Here is an 18,094-nt window from a genome sequence, read left to right as displayed (position 1 = left end):
CCTTTATTTAGGCTTCAACCTCTGAGTAAGCTAGAACAAAAAGCTCTAAATACCACAAGAAAATCAACATAAATATATAGTAAATAAAACACACAGAACAACTTTGGCTTAGTGTTCAAGACTTGTATAGAGCTCTAATTCCATGAATATCGTCATGATCCAAATCCAGCTTGGTAACTCCAGAAGAGATGTAAGGGTACATGATAGCTCTCTCCACCAAGCTATGACCAAGTCCGAGAAGGTGACCAATCTCATGCAAAGCAACTGTCTCCAAGTCATAATAACCTTCCCAGGCGCGGACAGCCCAGGGCTCGTCAGCGTCGTAGTGGAGCTTTCCATAAGTTGGCGCATAAGCATGAACTAGCTGAAGGACATTAGAAACATACTAATTAATGATAAATAATGTAATGCATGGTAGCTAGTAGTTTTCGACGGCTATTTATAGCCCTAACTAGATCTCACTCCATGTTTGTGTAAATATAAATCTACATGAAGATAATATTATTATGTAGCTCAATTAAGTTTAACCTTTTTTCAAACAAATTTGGAGCAGTATTCCTCCATCTGTTCATGAAACACCAATACGTACTATTTCACGTTAGGGTTTCCATTTCTCATATTAACAACTAAGCAGCAAATTAATTAATATGAAATGCTGAAATACAAGGGTTAGGCAATTCCATAAGACTTATTGTAACAACCCTAAAATTTCGAGCATAAAAACTCAAAATATTAAAGTCGTACAACGCCAAAACAATCTCAACGAATCGAAATCATTATAAATGCACATCGGATCATCACTGAGTTCTCAATATAACTCAGAAAACCAATTATTACAAACCAAATTTATGATTTAACATTACATAAAATGGAAATGTAATAATCCTCATAATCTCTCACAAAACTCACAAATAAATCCTCACAAGTTCTCACACACAATTCTGCAATAGAAACCTCACCACAAGCGGGGTAATAAACAACTTCGAGTCTCCGGAGTCGTCTCTCAATCCCCACTAATCAACACCTGCGGAATTATCCCATACACCATCGAATTGGTGCACCGGGATTGTAAACACAAACCCGGTAAGCTTTTAGCTCATATGAGTAAAATGATAATATAACTCGCATATCAATATATACGAAAATCCACAACACAACAATATAAATGCACTCATGAGTCAATGGACGGCCCATCTGTTTGTCCCAAAAATATATGAAATGAAAGTGCTCATGAGAAATCAGGCAACCCTTCTGGTTTCCCAAATACATTTATAATATGGTACTAATGAACGTTGGTACACATATGTTACCCCTCACGTAGTACACCGCCGATATTGGGTAACCACCTGCTACCCAACATCAAAACAATATGAGTACTCATGAGCAGATAACCACTTGTTAACTCTCATGCAGTACTCCGGCAGACAGACTAGAGCTCTAATTGTATCGTAACTTTCGCCCGGCCAAAGACTAGGTTCCGACTTGCCAATACGTACAATAAACAACACCTCATATTGTACCAAAATCGAGTCCGAAGACAAATCAACATTTTAACAATCTCCATGTTAAAATCACGTACAATAATCACTAATCATATTGTACAAATCAAAATCACATGCTCGATATAAATCTCGTCATCAAAATGACATCATCACGATAAAATCATAACAGTACATTATATAGGAAACCATATATATGTACATATTTACCATTTATACAATATATACATAATCCGCTATATCGTATACATGTCATGTTTCATAAACACGTCCGAAGACAAAACGTTTAACAAACTCCATGTTAAAACCACGTACAATAATCACACCTCATATTGTACAAATTAAATCACATGCTCAATATATAATTCTCGTCATTGAAATGACATATTCACAATGAATTCATAACAGTATATAATATAGCAAACTATATATATATATATGTGCTTATTTACCATTTATACAAATATATATATATCCCACTATATCATATACATGTCGTATTTCAATATTTAAAATTCTTACAAAAATCTTGAAATCACTGCAAGGGTAGATTCGTAAATATATGAGATTTTACTCACCTTATCAACTCGAGCGTAATTCCACAATTTCCGAAGATAATTCATTTCCTTGATTTATCGATCACCTTAAAAAGATAAGAAAAGAATTTAGAAACGTTTCGTACACCTTTAAATGCCGAAACAGTAATAATAAGTTACTGTTCAGCAATTTCTGGTTTTACGAATTTGATGTTCACTGGATTACTGTTCACATTTACTATTCACGTATTTCTGTACAAATACTCATCAATTACGTATCTTTGTACGTGTACATACTGTTTACGTATTTCTGTAAGTACGAATACTATTTAAATGTAAATAATGTCTCAGTAAATATTAATTAGTGATTTATCCTTATAACTTATTTTTTACATTTACTGAGAGTAATTTATAATTATATTTACCGTATGTAAAATAAATTTACATTTATTGTACGTAAATCACTTTTACATTTACCGCACGTAAAAATAAATTACAAAATTACCCTTCAGAAACACTGTTCACGCACCGCCGCACGTGGCGGCGCGTGGGGTGCGCGCGCCACCTCCGACAGGCCGCGCGTGGCGCTCACGCGCCACTCACTGTGGCAGTGCGTGTGGCACACGCGCCGACGCCAAACACGGCGCGTATCACGCTACCGCCGCCCCATTTCTCCCTCTTTCCTTCTCCTCTGCCCTTGCACGGCCCAAGGCCACCTCCAGACCTCCTCACCCACTCACACGCGCCGCCTAAGGCGGCGGTGCTCCATTCTCCTCTATACCTCCGATTCTCCTCCAAAATCATTCCAAATCGATTCACAATCCTCCCAATCACTCCCAAAACATCACACAATCACACACAACAATCAATTTCATCAAACCTTACCTAAATCGTACGGTGGAGGCTTCGATTCGTCGTCGAGCAGTGACAAGCGGGTGCGAGGCTCAGCGAGCTTGAGGGTTACAACGGGGGGTCACGCGGTGCTCCAGGGACCGGCGGTGAGGGACACGGCGGCTTGGAGGCGGAGATCGTGGTGCGATGCAGAGGGAGGCTCGTGATTTACCCTTATAACTTATTTTTTACATTTACTGAGAGTAATTTATAATTACATTTACCGTATGTAAAATAAATTTACATTTACTGTACGTAAATCACTTTTACATTTACCGCACGTAAAATAAATCACAAAATTACCCTTTGAAAACATTGTTCACGCGCCGCCGCACGTGGCGGCGCGTGGGGTGCACGCGCAACCTCCGGCAGGCCGCGCGTAGCGCTCACGCGCCACTCACTGTGGCAGCGCGTGGGGCACACGCGCCGACGCCAAACACGGCGCGTATCACGCTACCACCACCCCATTTCTCCCCATTTCCATCTCCTCTGCCCCTACACGGCCCAAGGCCATCTCCAGACCTCCTCACCCACTCACATGCACCGCCTAAGGCGGCGGTGCTCCATTCTCCTCTACACCTCCAATTCTCCTCCAAAATCCTTCCAAATCGATTCACAATCCTCCCAATCACTCCCAAAACATCACACACAACAATCAATTTCATCAAACCTTACCTAAATCATACGGTGGAGGCTTCGATTCGTCGTCGAGCAGTGGCGAGCGGGTGCGAGGCTCAGCGAGCTTGAAGGTTGCAGCGGGGGGTCACGCGGTGCTCCAGGGACCGGCGGTGAGCGACACGGCGGCATGGAGGTGGAGATCGTGGTGCGATGCAGAGGGAGGCTCGGAGAGAGAGGGGTCTCGGCGGCGAGCCAGCGCGTCGCAAGCTCGGGGGTTGGAGAGAAAGGTCGCGCGATCCTTCTGAGCTCGGCGGTGCGAGCCACGAAGGGCTGAAGGGCGAGATCGCCGACGGGGTCGTTCGGAGGGAGAGAGAGCTCGAGGGAGGCGCGGCTTGGAGAGAGAGAAGGGGGTTTCCAATTTTGAAAACCCTAAACTGATAAGTTTTCCTTTTATACCCCTTTCTAAATCAGAAACTAACTTCCGACGTTAATAACTTTTACGTACATCGTCCGATTAGAACGCGTCACATATCCAAGAACTCGTATCGACGAGCCCTACAACTTTCGTGAATGAAGTTTTCACAACCGAGCGACGGAATAAAAGTCGATATATAGGTTGCGGTAACATCACGTTTTTCGAATTAAACGTTCCGAGAACGTTTCCGTTTTTCGTTTCGTAACGTCGCAAACAATCACATTCATTCTAATTAAATTTCACAACTTTATAGAATTCAAATCAAACCAAAAATTGTTTCGAAAAATAGGGTTATTACACTTATATGTTAAATGAATAAATATTTATGCATTTATGCAGTCTCTTAAGAAATACTCAGCTTTATTCACTCTCAATTATCCTAGCGAGATAAGTTTCTCGTACATATATAATCGAAAGAACTTGAAGTCAAATTATATATGGTCACATATCATACTGATGAATGATGATGGTGCGCGCCAAACTTGGTTTCAACATGGTTATTTTCTGTTCGAAATTAATCCAGGTCGTCCAGGAATCCCCTAATCAATTGAAACAAAGCATGCGTATAATATCAAACGAATAAAAGATGGAGCTCATCGACATATCCAAATACTGCAAATAAATGAAATAATATATTGGCAAAGATCAACACCCGAGCTCATCGAACCATTAAAGTTTGTTATACCCGTGCCTGAAAATATTCCCCAGATATATATATATATATATATATATATATATATATATATATGTGTGTGTATATGAAATAAGAACATTTCTGCCATGCATGTTTTGTATGTATGTTTTTTCGATCTTCTTGTCCTTTCCAGGGAAGAATGTTTAAATTAATTCTTTATTGGAGAATCTGTAACAAGTATTTCACACAAATATATATAGATCGATATGTGTATATATGCTCAATCATATATATTCTTTCCGACAATTAAGTACATATATGTTTGAAGTGTTGCAGGATAATGAAACGAGAATAATAACAACACGATGAAACATAACATAATCTTTTATTGATTAATAATTTGACTTATATATATATATATATTACATACAGAATATCCCGAAAAATCAGAGATTCATATATATTACATTTAAGTATAATCTACTTCAATAAAGAAACCTAAATAAACTAATTAACACTGTACTTTTGTAATCTTCTTGTATATAGCACTATCATGCATCTTCGTGATAATATGCACTTTTAGGTGATGATAGAGTAAATCTGATTGAAAATATGACTAGTGGCAACAGTATAGCAAGCTAGAGCCAAGGACATGCATAGTACAGTATAACAGTTCCCATCGATCGTAATGATATACATTTCTATGATAGAACACTGCTGACGCAGTGGACACAATAATATATCGGCAAATTACTAACATAGAAAGTTGATCTGAAAACATTAAGGGAAAACCCTAGCTAGGGCCCGCCGTACGTACCATTCCTCTTGTGAGAGAAGGATATATATATGACTGGCATAAACTAATTTTCTTTAGCAATAATATAAGTTCAATACATAAATACAACATAAAATTAATGAGATGTAATAAGCTAGCTGGATGGAGCACTACTGGCTTTCCCAGATTACGTCTGACATGAGAAGATAGAGAACCAAACAGAGACAAGAACAACTTGCTCATGCATATGATCATGACCGAGATCCAAATCTCAGAGCTGAGGTCAGTCGCGGCAAGTCATTCTTGGCTCAACTCCATTGTCTACCTCTTCATGCAAGACACTTAGAAAGTTAGAATTGCTCTCTGTTGCTATTAACTTGTTATCCTGTCAACTTATTTATAGGCCAAGCCAGTTAACTAACTCGGTTCCAGATGGAGCTAGCTAGCTAGTTGATGGGTGCATGGATTCCTCACTCCATAATTCTGATAAATATTCCAAATCCAGCCAACTTTAAAGGCGAAATTGATCGAGCAACAGGATCGGACAAGATTCCCGTTGAACATGATCGAGGTCCTACTTCAACTCGATCTAGAGGAGAAATGTCTTGTTGATTATTGGTTATTGTACGTATAGAATCCTCAGGAAGCAGACTAGAGTCACTACACAGAAGGAGAGATGGAGAGAGTGATGACTCATCTCGTTCTTCGAACTTACTCGATCATAAAGTTCAATCTATCGAAAATTGGCATTAATTATACAACGTCGCACAACAATGCATATTAGTTGCCAGTGCCGCCACATAAGGTGCAGATTTAGCCATGTCCACCACCTCATAGTGTGCAAAATGAGTACGTGGTATCTAAACCGATGGTTCACCTAGCTACATTATAATGGACAAAGTCTTTAATTTGCGTAATGGATCCGATATTCATATACGTCGCATTGTAGCTGGTATATATATGCCTGATATATAGGCTGATACGTACACATATACACACACGTATATATATATATATATATATATATATATATATATACTAGGTTTGATATATCGATCATAAATGTACGTCTTATAGTTGTACTGTTTCGGTTTTTAACCAAGTATAGACGCAAGGAGCCCTTTCCGTTGAGGACCAAGTTGTTAAGGACTTAGTGAGGACTTTTGATTTCCACCCTCAAATTAATCCATAGGTTCCTATTTCAAAAAGCAAAACAAAGCTCACCACACCTAATCAATCCACTCATTTCTATCTGCCACTCTCTCCCTCTCGAATGAAACCCCAATTCATAGTCACAGACCCCTTTCTTCTCTGAACTCTTCATACTTCTTCCATGGGTTTCTCTTTTCCTCTTTTTAGATCAGTTCGTCTGCTCAGTTCTTGAGCCCCTCATAATCTTTTTGCCCATAAACATAAATCAATTTCTTTATTGCTTTCTCAGAAATTTCTTTGTGGTATTAATATTATTAAATGCTCCGGCGAGGCTATTGAATTTTATGACGATGATGATTTCCAGGTTTGAGAAGTAGAACGAGTAGAGGGAGAGTTGGACTTTTCTCAAGTCAATTTGATTTCCCAAGTCTTGTGAAGGACTTGAAATAAATCAAATAATTCTAAATGCCATTCTTTTTCAATTCGGTTATGTTCAACACACACAAAAAATGTGCTTGTCATTCGAATCCTGGTAAGATTTTGGGTCTGTCTGCAACTCTGCATCATGTTTAACCCAGATTGGGTTCAAATCTCAAATAAATATGAAAATCTAAATCCTCATATGACTAGCTAGAGAATCCAAAAGGGAAAAGAAATTAAAGAATCAAACCAAGAGATGTTTGACAATCATAGCAGCAGATTATAAAGTCAAATTTTTCTGGGTTTTGTGAGTTGAGCAAAGGGAGATGAGTAGGAGAAAGAAGAACCAATAATATGTCTTTATTAATAGAGATGAAGAGAAGGGGGTTATTGGGTGTGGTCAGCTTTGATTTGTTCTTTTAAATGAGAACCGTTCGTTCAATCTGAGGGTGAAAATTAAAAATCCTCACCAAGTCCTTACCAACTTGGTCCTCACTGGAAAGGGCTCCATAGACGCAATGTAGTCGTATGGTGATCTGGGTTTGTTCTCTTTCAAATCTTTAATTTGCAATTTCAATTAAATTATGAGCCCATTCCACTAAAAGATCCATTTTTTGGTATTTTATAAGGGATAGCTTCACCAACTTTTTGATCACAAATTTTGTATCTCCACCGTTCAACTTTTAGAGTCTAATGTGTAGATGACCTCTGTAAAATTTCAGCCAAAATGATGATCGTTAAGGTATCAAACGTAGTGAAAGCAATGGACGCACCAAATCTGACAAACATGAATCATTCATGTTTATAAGTTTAATTTCCAGTTTTGAATACTTTAAATCTCTCTATTTTGGCAGAAATTTTACATATGTAATCTACACATTATACTCTAAATGTCGAACGGTTAAGATGCTGAAATGTGATCGAAAAGTGGTTTAAGTGGCCTATCTCTTTTTTAGACCCAAAAAAGGGATCCCTTAGTAGAATAGCACTCGAGGGCCCTAAGGGATTCTTTTTTGGGGTCTAAAAAAGGGATAGCTCATTAATAAATTTTTTGATTATATTTCAACATCTCAACCATTAAACTTTTAGGGTATAATGTGTAGATCATCCGTGTAAAATTTCAGCCAGAATGGTGATCGTTAAGGAATCAAACTTGGCGAAAACAATGGACGCACCAAATCTGTCAAACATGAACCGTTCATACTTATAAGTTTAAATCACATTTTTGAATGCCTTAAACACTTCCATTTTGGCTGAAATTTTACAAATGTGATCTACACATTATATTATAAATGTTGAACGGTGGAGATGCTGAAATGTGATCGAAAAGTGGGTCAAGTGACTTATCCCTTTTTGGGGTCTAAAAAAGGGATAGCTCATTAACCAACTTTTCAACTATATATATAGTCTCTATCCAGAAAGAACCTTCACTCTTAAATTACAGAGTGAAGTTCCAATTTTGGCACACTGTTCGGTCAAATTTTTCATCACAAATAATTCAATATTTAGGTATGTTATTAATTAAAGATCATCTCTACAAAGTTTCATCTAATTTAACAATGGTTTAAGCTTTTAAAATAGAGATTTACACGAACGGTTCATATTGAATAGTTTTAAAATCATTTATTGATTTAATTAATTTAAATACCTTAACGATAACCGAATTAGATGAAACTTTTGTAGAGATAATCTTTAATAGCATACCTAAATATTGAATCATTTGTGATGAAAAAATTTGACCGAAAAATGTACTAAAATTGAAACTTCACTATGTAATTTAAGAGTGAAGTTTCACTATGGATAGAGATTATATATATATATATATATATATATATAATAGCTCTTCCGGTGAGAGATCCATTTTTTTTATCCAGCTGCATGCATATAGTTATTATTATTACCATAAGGATTTAAAGAACCGGATTCCATAAGCTGTATGTCTATCCCTGAATTACGACTTGGATAATCAATCGGAATAAGGGAATCTGATAAGGTTCCCCGATATCACATTTTAAGGTTGTAAATGAGTTTGACTTGTACATGCAGATCTGTTCGCTGATCGATCACGACCACATGCAGAACTTCAGAAGGAGCTGAAACAATATAGATATAGCACATATGTACCCACTGATGGAATTTTCTATCTGGAATAAAGTCCTGATGATAATGCTTTCATTCGATCGCCTAGCTAATCAGAAAAACAATTCCGATCCACAGACATCTATGTTCTCCTATCAAGTCTAAATTGATTCTTTTAATTATCTCCTGCATGTTTAGATATAACTGCATGTGTCTTCTATTGGTATGTGGGAGTAGTACATTGCACGTTAAAATAGGGTACCTTCTTATTTCCTTTGTTAAATGTGGCAAAAGGTTTTCGTTTTCAAGAAGTAAAAGTACTCATAATCTAGCATTATGGAGTCAAAGTAAGCTAGGAGAACCAATTCCCGTTGACATCTAATAAGGTGTACTTAATCCTCAATCCCTCAGAATTTGAAGATTATATTCTCCTACAGTTCGAATCAATTATTTCGGTTATCCATCGCGAGAATGGTATACTTGGTGCTTGGTGGGGACATAAATAATATTCTGTGTCACCCGACTTATTACATTCCCAGCTGCCTATATAAATGTCTCAGTGAGCTGCACAATTTCTAATTAAGTTGTTGATTCAGTTGGGGTTTGGCTACCGAGTCAAGGAAAGATGAGGATTTGATGATGACTGAAGTTTGTGTAGTCTTCCATGGAGAGAAACAGAGTAGACATGAGCCAGGAATGACTTGCCGGCCGGCACATCACCCGCGCCGGTATAGTCCTTCTTGAGCTCTTGTTTGCTCTATTTCTTGACATGTAAGACGTTGGAACTAACATCATCCGCTGCATGATTATGCCCTCCATTGCAACCACACAACGTACTATCATATCCATTTATGGCCTAATGTGTATGGGTTCCCTAGAGTACGGGTTATAGCATGATTAGCATCCACCATACTCCTATATCAACTCTTCTGTTTTCTACGGACTTTCTTGGCTAAGGAGGTCACGCCCTTATTTTTTTTTAGTGCGGATTTCATTTTTAGACAAACTTTTCAATTAAATTTGTACATGTCCACCGTCCACTCTTTAGGTTATAACATATCTATGAAGTACAGACACAGCTAAATTCCCGCGTATTGCATGTCCGACACGGACATGGATACATCTGGACATGTTGAAATACACTGAGACACGCATATTCTATTTGAATCAGAACACGTACGTATCCGTTTTCGGACACGACTGATCACTTTTCCCAGTTTTCTCTACATATTCTTCTTTGTTTCTTTGATTTCTAGTGTTCTGAAAGCGATGATAAAAAAGTTCCCAATCTAAGAAACTTGAATGGTGAATCAAACTCTTTTGGGATTTCTTTTTGCAAGTTTGTTATCGGCTTTCTAGGGACAATGAAAAGGGGCTAGATAAGCAATGGATGAGAAAGCCTAAGAGATTTGAAGGAAGAATCAAACTAGGGACAATGGAAAGAGGTTGATTGAGCTACGCAATGAATGAGTCAGGAACTCGATGGAGCTTGATGGTGTCGTTAAGATCCATCAGTCGCATGGACTACCTCCTTCGATCTGTTTAGGAGTCATCTTGAATGTGGGAATTTCTTGTCAAGCTTTGCAATAGAAGTACGAGGAGTAATTTCGTGGTTGTCCAGTGGCCTAAGTCAGTTGAACAGTAGTGGTCTAGTTTCAAAGAGAGAAGAATAGTCGAAGAAGAAGATCACTTTAATGAGTGTCTCCTTGAAACACTAAATCTTCTCCCACCTCTACACCTCTCCTTTTTTCTTTTTCTCTCATTTTTAATAATACACAATAATATATAAGCTACTAGTTTGCTTAACTAATTAAGAAAAGGAAAATACTTATGTCCATTCCAGTATGGACGTGTACTGGACGTACACGTCCATACACTCTTATTTTTATATTTTTAGTGGTGTGATCCATAATGTTAACCGTTTGAAAGTTTAAACGATCAATAAAGATTATTTCTGAAAATTATGAATTGTAACAAAAATTATTTGCTAAGTCTTACATCAAATAAATGAACAGTATTTGTGAAAGTTAGTAGTTTCATAATCAGCCGTCTATTTGTTTGATACAATCGGTTATGCAAATGATATTTGTTTAAATTGATTTTTTTTACAAAAGTGATATTTATTGATTAACAAAACTTTTAAATGATTAAAATTTTATATTCATACTATTAAATGTATAGAAATTAGAGGAGTTTAGATGCACATGTCCACACTGGTATAGATACAAGTCTTTTTCTTTATAAAATACTTATTCTTGTTTCAAATTCATTTTTTTAAAGTATATATATACTAATATATATTTAAAATAATTTTTAATTAATGTGTTCACTACGTGTCCGTGTAGAAAATGTTTTTTGAAATATCGTGTTCAATACGAACACTCGTCTTCGTGTCTGTGCTTCATAGTAACATATATATCATCTCAACCAATTTTTTTTCTTCCGAAGAAGGTAATATTGTAGTTACAGCTTCTTAATGTTCACAATCCACTTTCTTTGGTGATTCACCTTGCTTCAAGTCCTTATTCTCAATCACTAGCTCACTTTTTTTTATGATTTGCTATAATCCTCAATTGACATCTTGTCTTGTCATTATCTCATTTCCTCATCAAAACTTGTTTGGTTTTATTTATCAATTGTTAAGATCAATCGTGGCACGTATATTATTATTATTGTGTTTTATTAGCTTCTTGTAACGTTTAGATAAAGTTTTCAATATCTCTCGCATCTTTGGTTCATGCTACCGCAACTGTTCATCTATATTTTTATCAAGACATGCATGTTCTCATTCTCTCAATAATCTCTTCTTGTTGTTGTTTTAAGGTTTAAATCTAAGTTGGTGACCGTTGATTCCACATGCTCCATAATATCTTGTTTAATGATCATCTTTTTCATCCACGATGTTTATCCATGGTCATTTTTATCAGTTCCTCCATCTAATAAGGATGAGGGTAAAATCACATGATAAAATCATTTGCTACCCACATAAGGTGAGGGTGAGCTGGAGTTGAACAAGTGAGTTCCCAAAGAGAAGCGTAAATTGAAAAACCTTTTTTTATAGAGATAACAAAATTATATGATGACAGCGAAATACAAAATGAGTTGCAAAAGAGGTGAAAATGGAAAAGGATGTGCGCAATTCAAAAAAAATTGTCAACTTTGTTCTATCTTTGAAATGTTAGTTAATAATCCATTTTCCAAAAAGACACACCATATATACACTATAAACTAATTTTTAATTAATATAATAAGTTTAATTATAATCCTAACGGCTACATATATTTTACCTCGGCTAGTGTGTAACCGCCGATTAGCATTCTAAAACATTCATCAGTACCAAATTGTTTCCTACAATATATATATCATTTGCATTTGTCCTTGTTATTATTTATTTCTTTTATTTTACCCTTATTTATACTTTTTTATATAACATATGCTCTTGTTGAATGGCCGCATTTGTGCGTTTGTTTTTTTAAAATGTATTACTGCGAAACCAGCCACCGCTAAATACGTCCACGATCGAAGAAAAGGTTAAGGTCTTAAATCCTAAGTGGATTGCCTACGGACTAGCCATCATTCGACATTCTCCATATGCATTGCGGCTAGCCCTACACATGTTAAGTCAATATATAATAAATTTATACCAAAATAAAAATACTTGGAAGCTCGAAAAAAAAAACTTAGTGTAAAAGCACAAATTAGACTCAACTGGCTTTTAATTTTATTGTAATCCAAACAATAACTAAATGAAAAGCTCAAAACAAACAATTCTTTTCTACAGGTTTACTGCGTTGATGTTCCTAAGACTATATCTGCAAAGTCGGATCCTGATCTTAATATCTCTGCATTATCCATAATTTTCAAATAGACTATTTTTTGTAATTCGAAGCTTATAACCCTGTAATAAAATTTGAAATGTTAATTAATAATACATCTTCTATAGAGATACCGTATATATATTGTAAATTAATTTTTAATTAATATTGTATGTTTAATATGAATATGTAATCTGATGTAGATTTCCAATCATCTATATCCTGCTTGTGAGAAGCATATGTGTAACATTCAAATTGCAACTCCACAATTTTATTTCTTCTATACACAAGCATATGATCTCCTGTTCCCATCAAGTATCTCATCACTTTCTTTCCTGTTACCTAGTGTTTATAACCAGCATTTAACTGATATCTAGATAACATATTAATTGCAAAACTAATATCTGGTCTAGTGCACACTTGTGCATACATCAAACTCCCAACCAAACTTGCATAAGGAACATTCTCCATATTTTTTTCTCCAAATTGTTATGTGGACACTGCTCTTTGTGCAACTTATCATCTTTAGAAATTGGTGCAGTCCTAGACCTACATTTCTCCAAACCAAATCTCTACAATACTTTATCAATTTAGTTTTTCTGTGACAATCCCAACATGTCCTTCAATATATTTCTGCTTATCTCAATGCCTAAAACATAACATAGTGTGCTTCCCCCATATCTTTCATATCAAACTTATTCATTGTACCTTTCAACAATCTCATATCACTGCTAGCTAGTAATATATCATCCACATATAACACTAGGAAGATAAAATTACTCCTATTGATTTTGCTATATACACACTCATCCAATTGATTTTCTTCAAAACCAAAACTAGTGATCACAACATCAAATTTCAAATAGCATTGCCTAGATGCTTGCTTTAAATCATAAATGGACTTTTAAGCTTGCATACCTTTGCTGCATCTTCAATGAAACTTTTAGGTTGTAGCATGTAAATGTCTTCTTGCAAATCTCCATATGTTCTTGTAAATATCTTCTGTAGCATGTACACTACAACAATATCACTCTTTTCCGACCACATACTAGCTAGAGTGGAAAAATGGAAATATATCATCTACATATATTTTACCTCAGCTGGTGTGTAACCGCTGATTAGCATTCCAAAACATTCATCACTACCAAATTGTTTCCTACAATATATATATATCATATGCATTTGTCCTGTTATTATTAATTTATTGTATCTTACCCTTATTTATACTCTTTATAATATATATGCTCGTGCGGAATAGCCGCGTTCGCGCGTTCGTTATATATATATATGGAGATAAGTAAAGTATATACATAGCTTTGTCCTCTTGTTCAAATTACTAAATGCACTAAGTTGATGACATCAAATACTCTCTTTAATTTGCTTGATTCTTCTTAATTTTGTTCATAATCGAAAACCCCAATTGAGATTAAGATTATCTTTGGTAAGATTCAAATGGATTTAGGATTAATATAATTACACAAAAGTGACGAAACACACATAAAGTACACTTTGCCAACACCCAACTCCAATTAATGAGTAGGTTAAACATACATAAAATACACCTTGAACTAAAAATCCTATTAAAATTCTCCAGGAAATTAATATTTGTTTTGTTGAGCTTTTCTTTACCTTCGTTTTTGGTAAATCATTTGGCACTCATGATGACTACTCCAACTATCGTGTAATTCTCAATTTGTATTCTGCATTTTACATCTATCAACCATTTTCATGTCTTATTGTAGTCTCTTTTCTTGATGAGGATATATACAAAATATTTCCATTTTTCCACTCTAGCTCTTCTTAAGTATGTGTAATTGTCAACAATAATTATATCCACACATAGAAGGAGCCTTTAACACTCAAAATAGGCAATCACAACAATCCTATCAAACAAACAGATCATAGAAACAACATTAGGGATCAAATATCTTGTAATACCCCGAAATTTAGTATTTACTATTGAATACTCTAAAGTTATATTAACTTAGAATTAATTCAATTTTTCTTCTAATATTTCTCTTTAGAAACCAATGATGCTAAGGCTATACTTTCAAAGATAGAAAATTTCTTTTTGTAAGTATTAGACCACGATTTGAATACGTTACCTCATATTCTTGTGTATACTCGATACTTTGTAATCGAGTTTAAGACTAATACTAATAGTATTATCTTTTATGCATTATATTAGTGTTAGATAGTGCAAATATATTGAAACCCTTATGAAAGAAATATAGTAATATACTAAATTCCTTTATTTTTTAGAATAACACATATAAATGTGTTTGTTATATCTATATATATATATATATATATATACATAATTCTTATGCCAATATGTTTTGAATCTAGCTTATTTATTTTTATATTTTACCTCATCACACTATTTTTTTTGTTTGCTAACAACCACACTAACTAGCTAAATCATTACTCAATATTAATTATTGAGAATGGTATGTGAGAATTGAACTTTTGTGTTTCTTCTTAGCCTATTTATAGTTGTGAGCTGCCTCAAGTTTTCTTCACACTTCAAAATCAGAAATCATGCAAGTCTAGAGTTTCCTTAGTTGATAGAAAACTCAACCATCCAATGTTTCTCAAGCTAAAATTCTAGCATTCACTCTTTCTCTCTTAAACAAGTTTATTATTTACTAAATTAATCCAATTTTGGATCCACATCAAAACCTTTATTTCACCCCTGAAACTTCAAGTTAAGTACATCATACATCCTTATAATATTTTGTCTTTTAAGATTTATCAAAGTGCATAGCTAAGAATAAAATGGAAAAGACCATGTTTTGGTAAGAGATATATTTTCATATTTTATAACATATGAAACATTCTTCAATTTAGGCTTTTGAATCACTCAAAAAGGTTTAAAAATGGAGAAGTTATGACTAATCAAAGTTAGAGTTAATAAACTCACTGAAAATCTTTTGTAGCACTCACAACTTTGAAAACTCATATCTCACTCATTTCTTAATCATTTTCCACAAACTTTATATCAAATTATAGTATAATATCTCTACTTTTAATCTGGAAAGTTTCAGAAGAAATGATAAATGTTTTGTTACAAGTAGACTATGTAAACATCTAAGATGATAACTTGATGATCGGTTTCTGCAATGCTACTATGTTTGAACTTTTTAGACTCAATGACTTTGAACTAGACTGTATGGCTTATCCTATTAGATTCCTTACGAAATATCCTTGAACATAGACTCCTCACTTGCCTAATTTGGACGTTTATTGATTGAGTTATCGATACGGAAAGTTGACAGACTTTGACACTATTACTTGAATGACAATTGCTACTTTGGACAAAGACTTTCCTTATTATGAGAGAAATGACTACTAATCCTTTGACTACTAACTAATATTATCTAATTACTTTTAATTTAAAGTACATTTACTTTATTTGCACATTTACTTTCAAGTTTATTAACTTCTTTATTTCATGCATACATTGAGTTATTGATAAGTATTTATATCTTGGTGTAAGATTATACATATATATTTTAGTATTTAAATATTGTCTTAATTACTAAACTTTGTGATATTCTATTGACGTTATTGAGTTGGAGGTGTGAAGCCGGGTGATTAGTACTACCCCGTGCTTAAGTGAATTGCTGGTAAAATTGTTTTGTGCTTTGTAAGTTAGCCTTGGACCCTACACTACAAAAAGTATGGGCAAATGGCACATATGTTTTGTGGCCTTTAGTGGTGTGGCCATGTAAAAATCACTCACACTTCTTATGCAAATGTGGCTAATTATTATTATAATAATTCAAAAGCCACATTTGCATGAAAAGTGTGAGTTTTTTTTACATGGCCACACCACTAAAGGCCACAAAACATATGTGCCATTTATCTATAGTTTTTGTAGTGCTAGTTCTTACAGATAGTGCACTATTATACTCATATGAGAATTGACCTTAAGTATACATAGTTTGGTGTTGGCCTCGGTATGCTGAGGCTTATCCATGTTTTGGGTAAACGTGAACCTTAACATGTGACTTTATTATTAATTACCAGTTTTCTTGAAAATTCACACAATTGATTGAATATATTGATGCTGATATGTATATCTATATGCATAAGTAAGAATTCGTGTGACCAAATACACCTGATTCTTGGTACATTTTATTTGGTTTTTCATATTTGAATTTCTCATTAGCCAAATTATCATAAGAATGTATTATGTACTTGCTGGGTCTGTGTTACCCATGATGCTACACAATCTTATTTTCAGGTAATGAGTAGATGTTTGGGGAATGGGATGAATCTACTAAATAAAATGATGATTTTCCGTCAAATACTATTTCAAGACAATAAATGCTATACTCATCTATCTTCGCTAAATTTCAGTATTTCTAAATCCGTTGTATTGTAAAATAACTCTGATTTTGTTTTTCTAATAAAAGTATTATTTAGACATATATTTTTTTCAGTTTTATTGAGGAAATTTTATTGGTTTTAAAGTCACACCTTTAATTCGGAAACCATATTTCCATATAATAGTGGTCTCGGATTTGAGGGCGTGACATATCTAATCTCTTATCGCTAAGATTCTGTTACAAATTCACCTCTTTAATTGCCTGCAAAACCAGGAAGTTCAAATCCTATATGCCTAATTCGCTTTGTTATTTAAACTTAGACTTGAAAAGCTTTTTTTCCATTGTTTTTCTTCTCATGGCTAACTGGCCATTTTTTTCAATCACATAATAGAAAAAAAGGTGTCCTTCAGTTTTAAACCAACTTAACCGCATACATTTTTGTTAAAAATTAAATGGTACCAAACACAAAGTGTGGGTACCCTGGGCTGCCAACATATAATTTGAACCATAGAACATCAGATGATTGAAGCTTACGAAAAATAAAATTTTGATATGGTTATCTAGTAGTGGTAGCTTTCCCTCTCTTATCCATTTGCAATAAAAGCCCCAATATTTTGAGGACTATACCGAAGAAGGAAAAGAAAAGTTGAGACACTCAATGAATAAAAAAATTCAATTGATAGACCTATGTAAAACATCAAGTCTTGAACCATACCTTTTTTGGTTAGGGAGACCGTCTTTTTCTTCCCAATAAATGATTTGTGCGCGATGGCTTGAATATTCTTTCTTGCCTCAATTTTTGGAGATGTGAAGAGGGAGATTGAGTTTTCAACAAGTCTGATGTAAGTTGAACTCACGATCTCTTA

At 34.8% G+C, this 18,094-nt stretch overlaps 1 protein-coding gene across 1 annotated transcript; it reads right to left on the bottom strand.

Annotated features, from left to right (window-relative positions):
- Positions 1–115: 115 nt before the first annotated feature.
- Positions 116–13,941, bottom strand: LOC126792087 (metalloendoproteinase 2-MMP-like). The gene is made up of 2 exons (XM_050518579.1): positions 13,813–13,941; positions 116–364 (listed from the first exon to the last, which is right to left on the bottom strand). The coding sequence occupies exons 1-2, from the start codon at positions 13,939–13,941 to the stop codon at positions 116–118; spliced, it is 378 nt and encodes a 125-aa protein (XP_050374536.1).
- Positions 13,942–18,094: the final 4,153 nt, after the last annotated feature.

The sequence above is a fragment of the Argentina anserina genome, chromosome 4 (genome assembly GCF_933775445.1).
Source record: "Argentina anserina chromosome 4, drPotAnse1.1, whole genome shotgun sequence".
Lineage (NCBI taxonomy): Eukaryota > Viridiplantae > Streptophyta > Magnoliopsida > Rosales > Rosaceae > Argentina > Argentina anserina.
The sequence above is the reverse complement of the archived record's forward strand: the minus strand, read 5'-3'. Positions and strand labels throughout refer to the sequence as shown.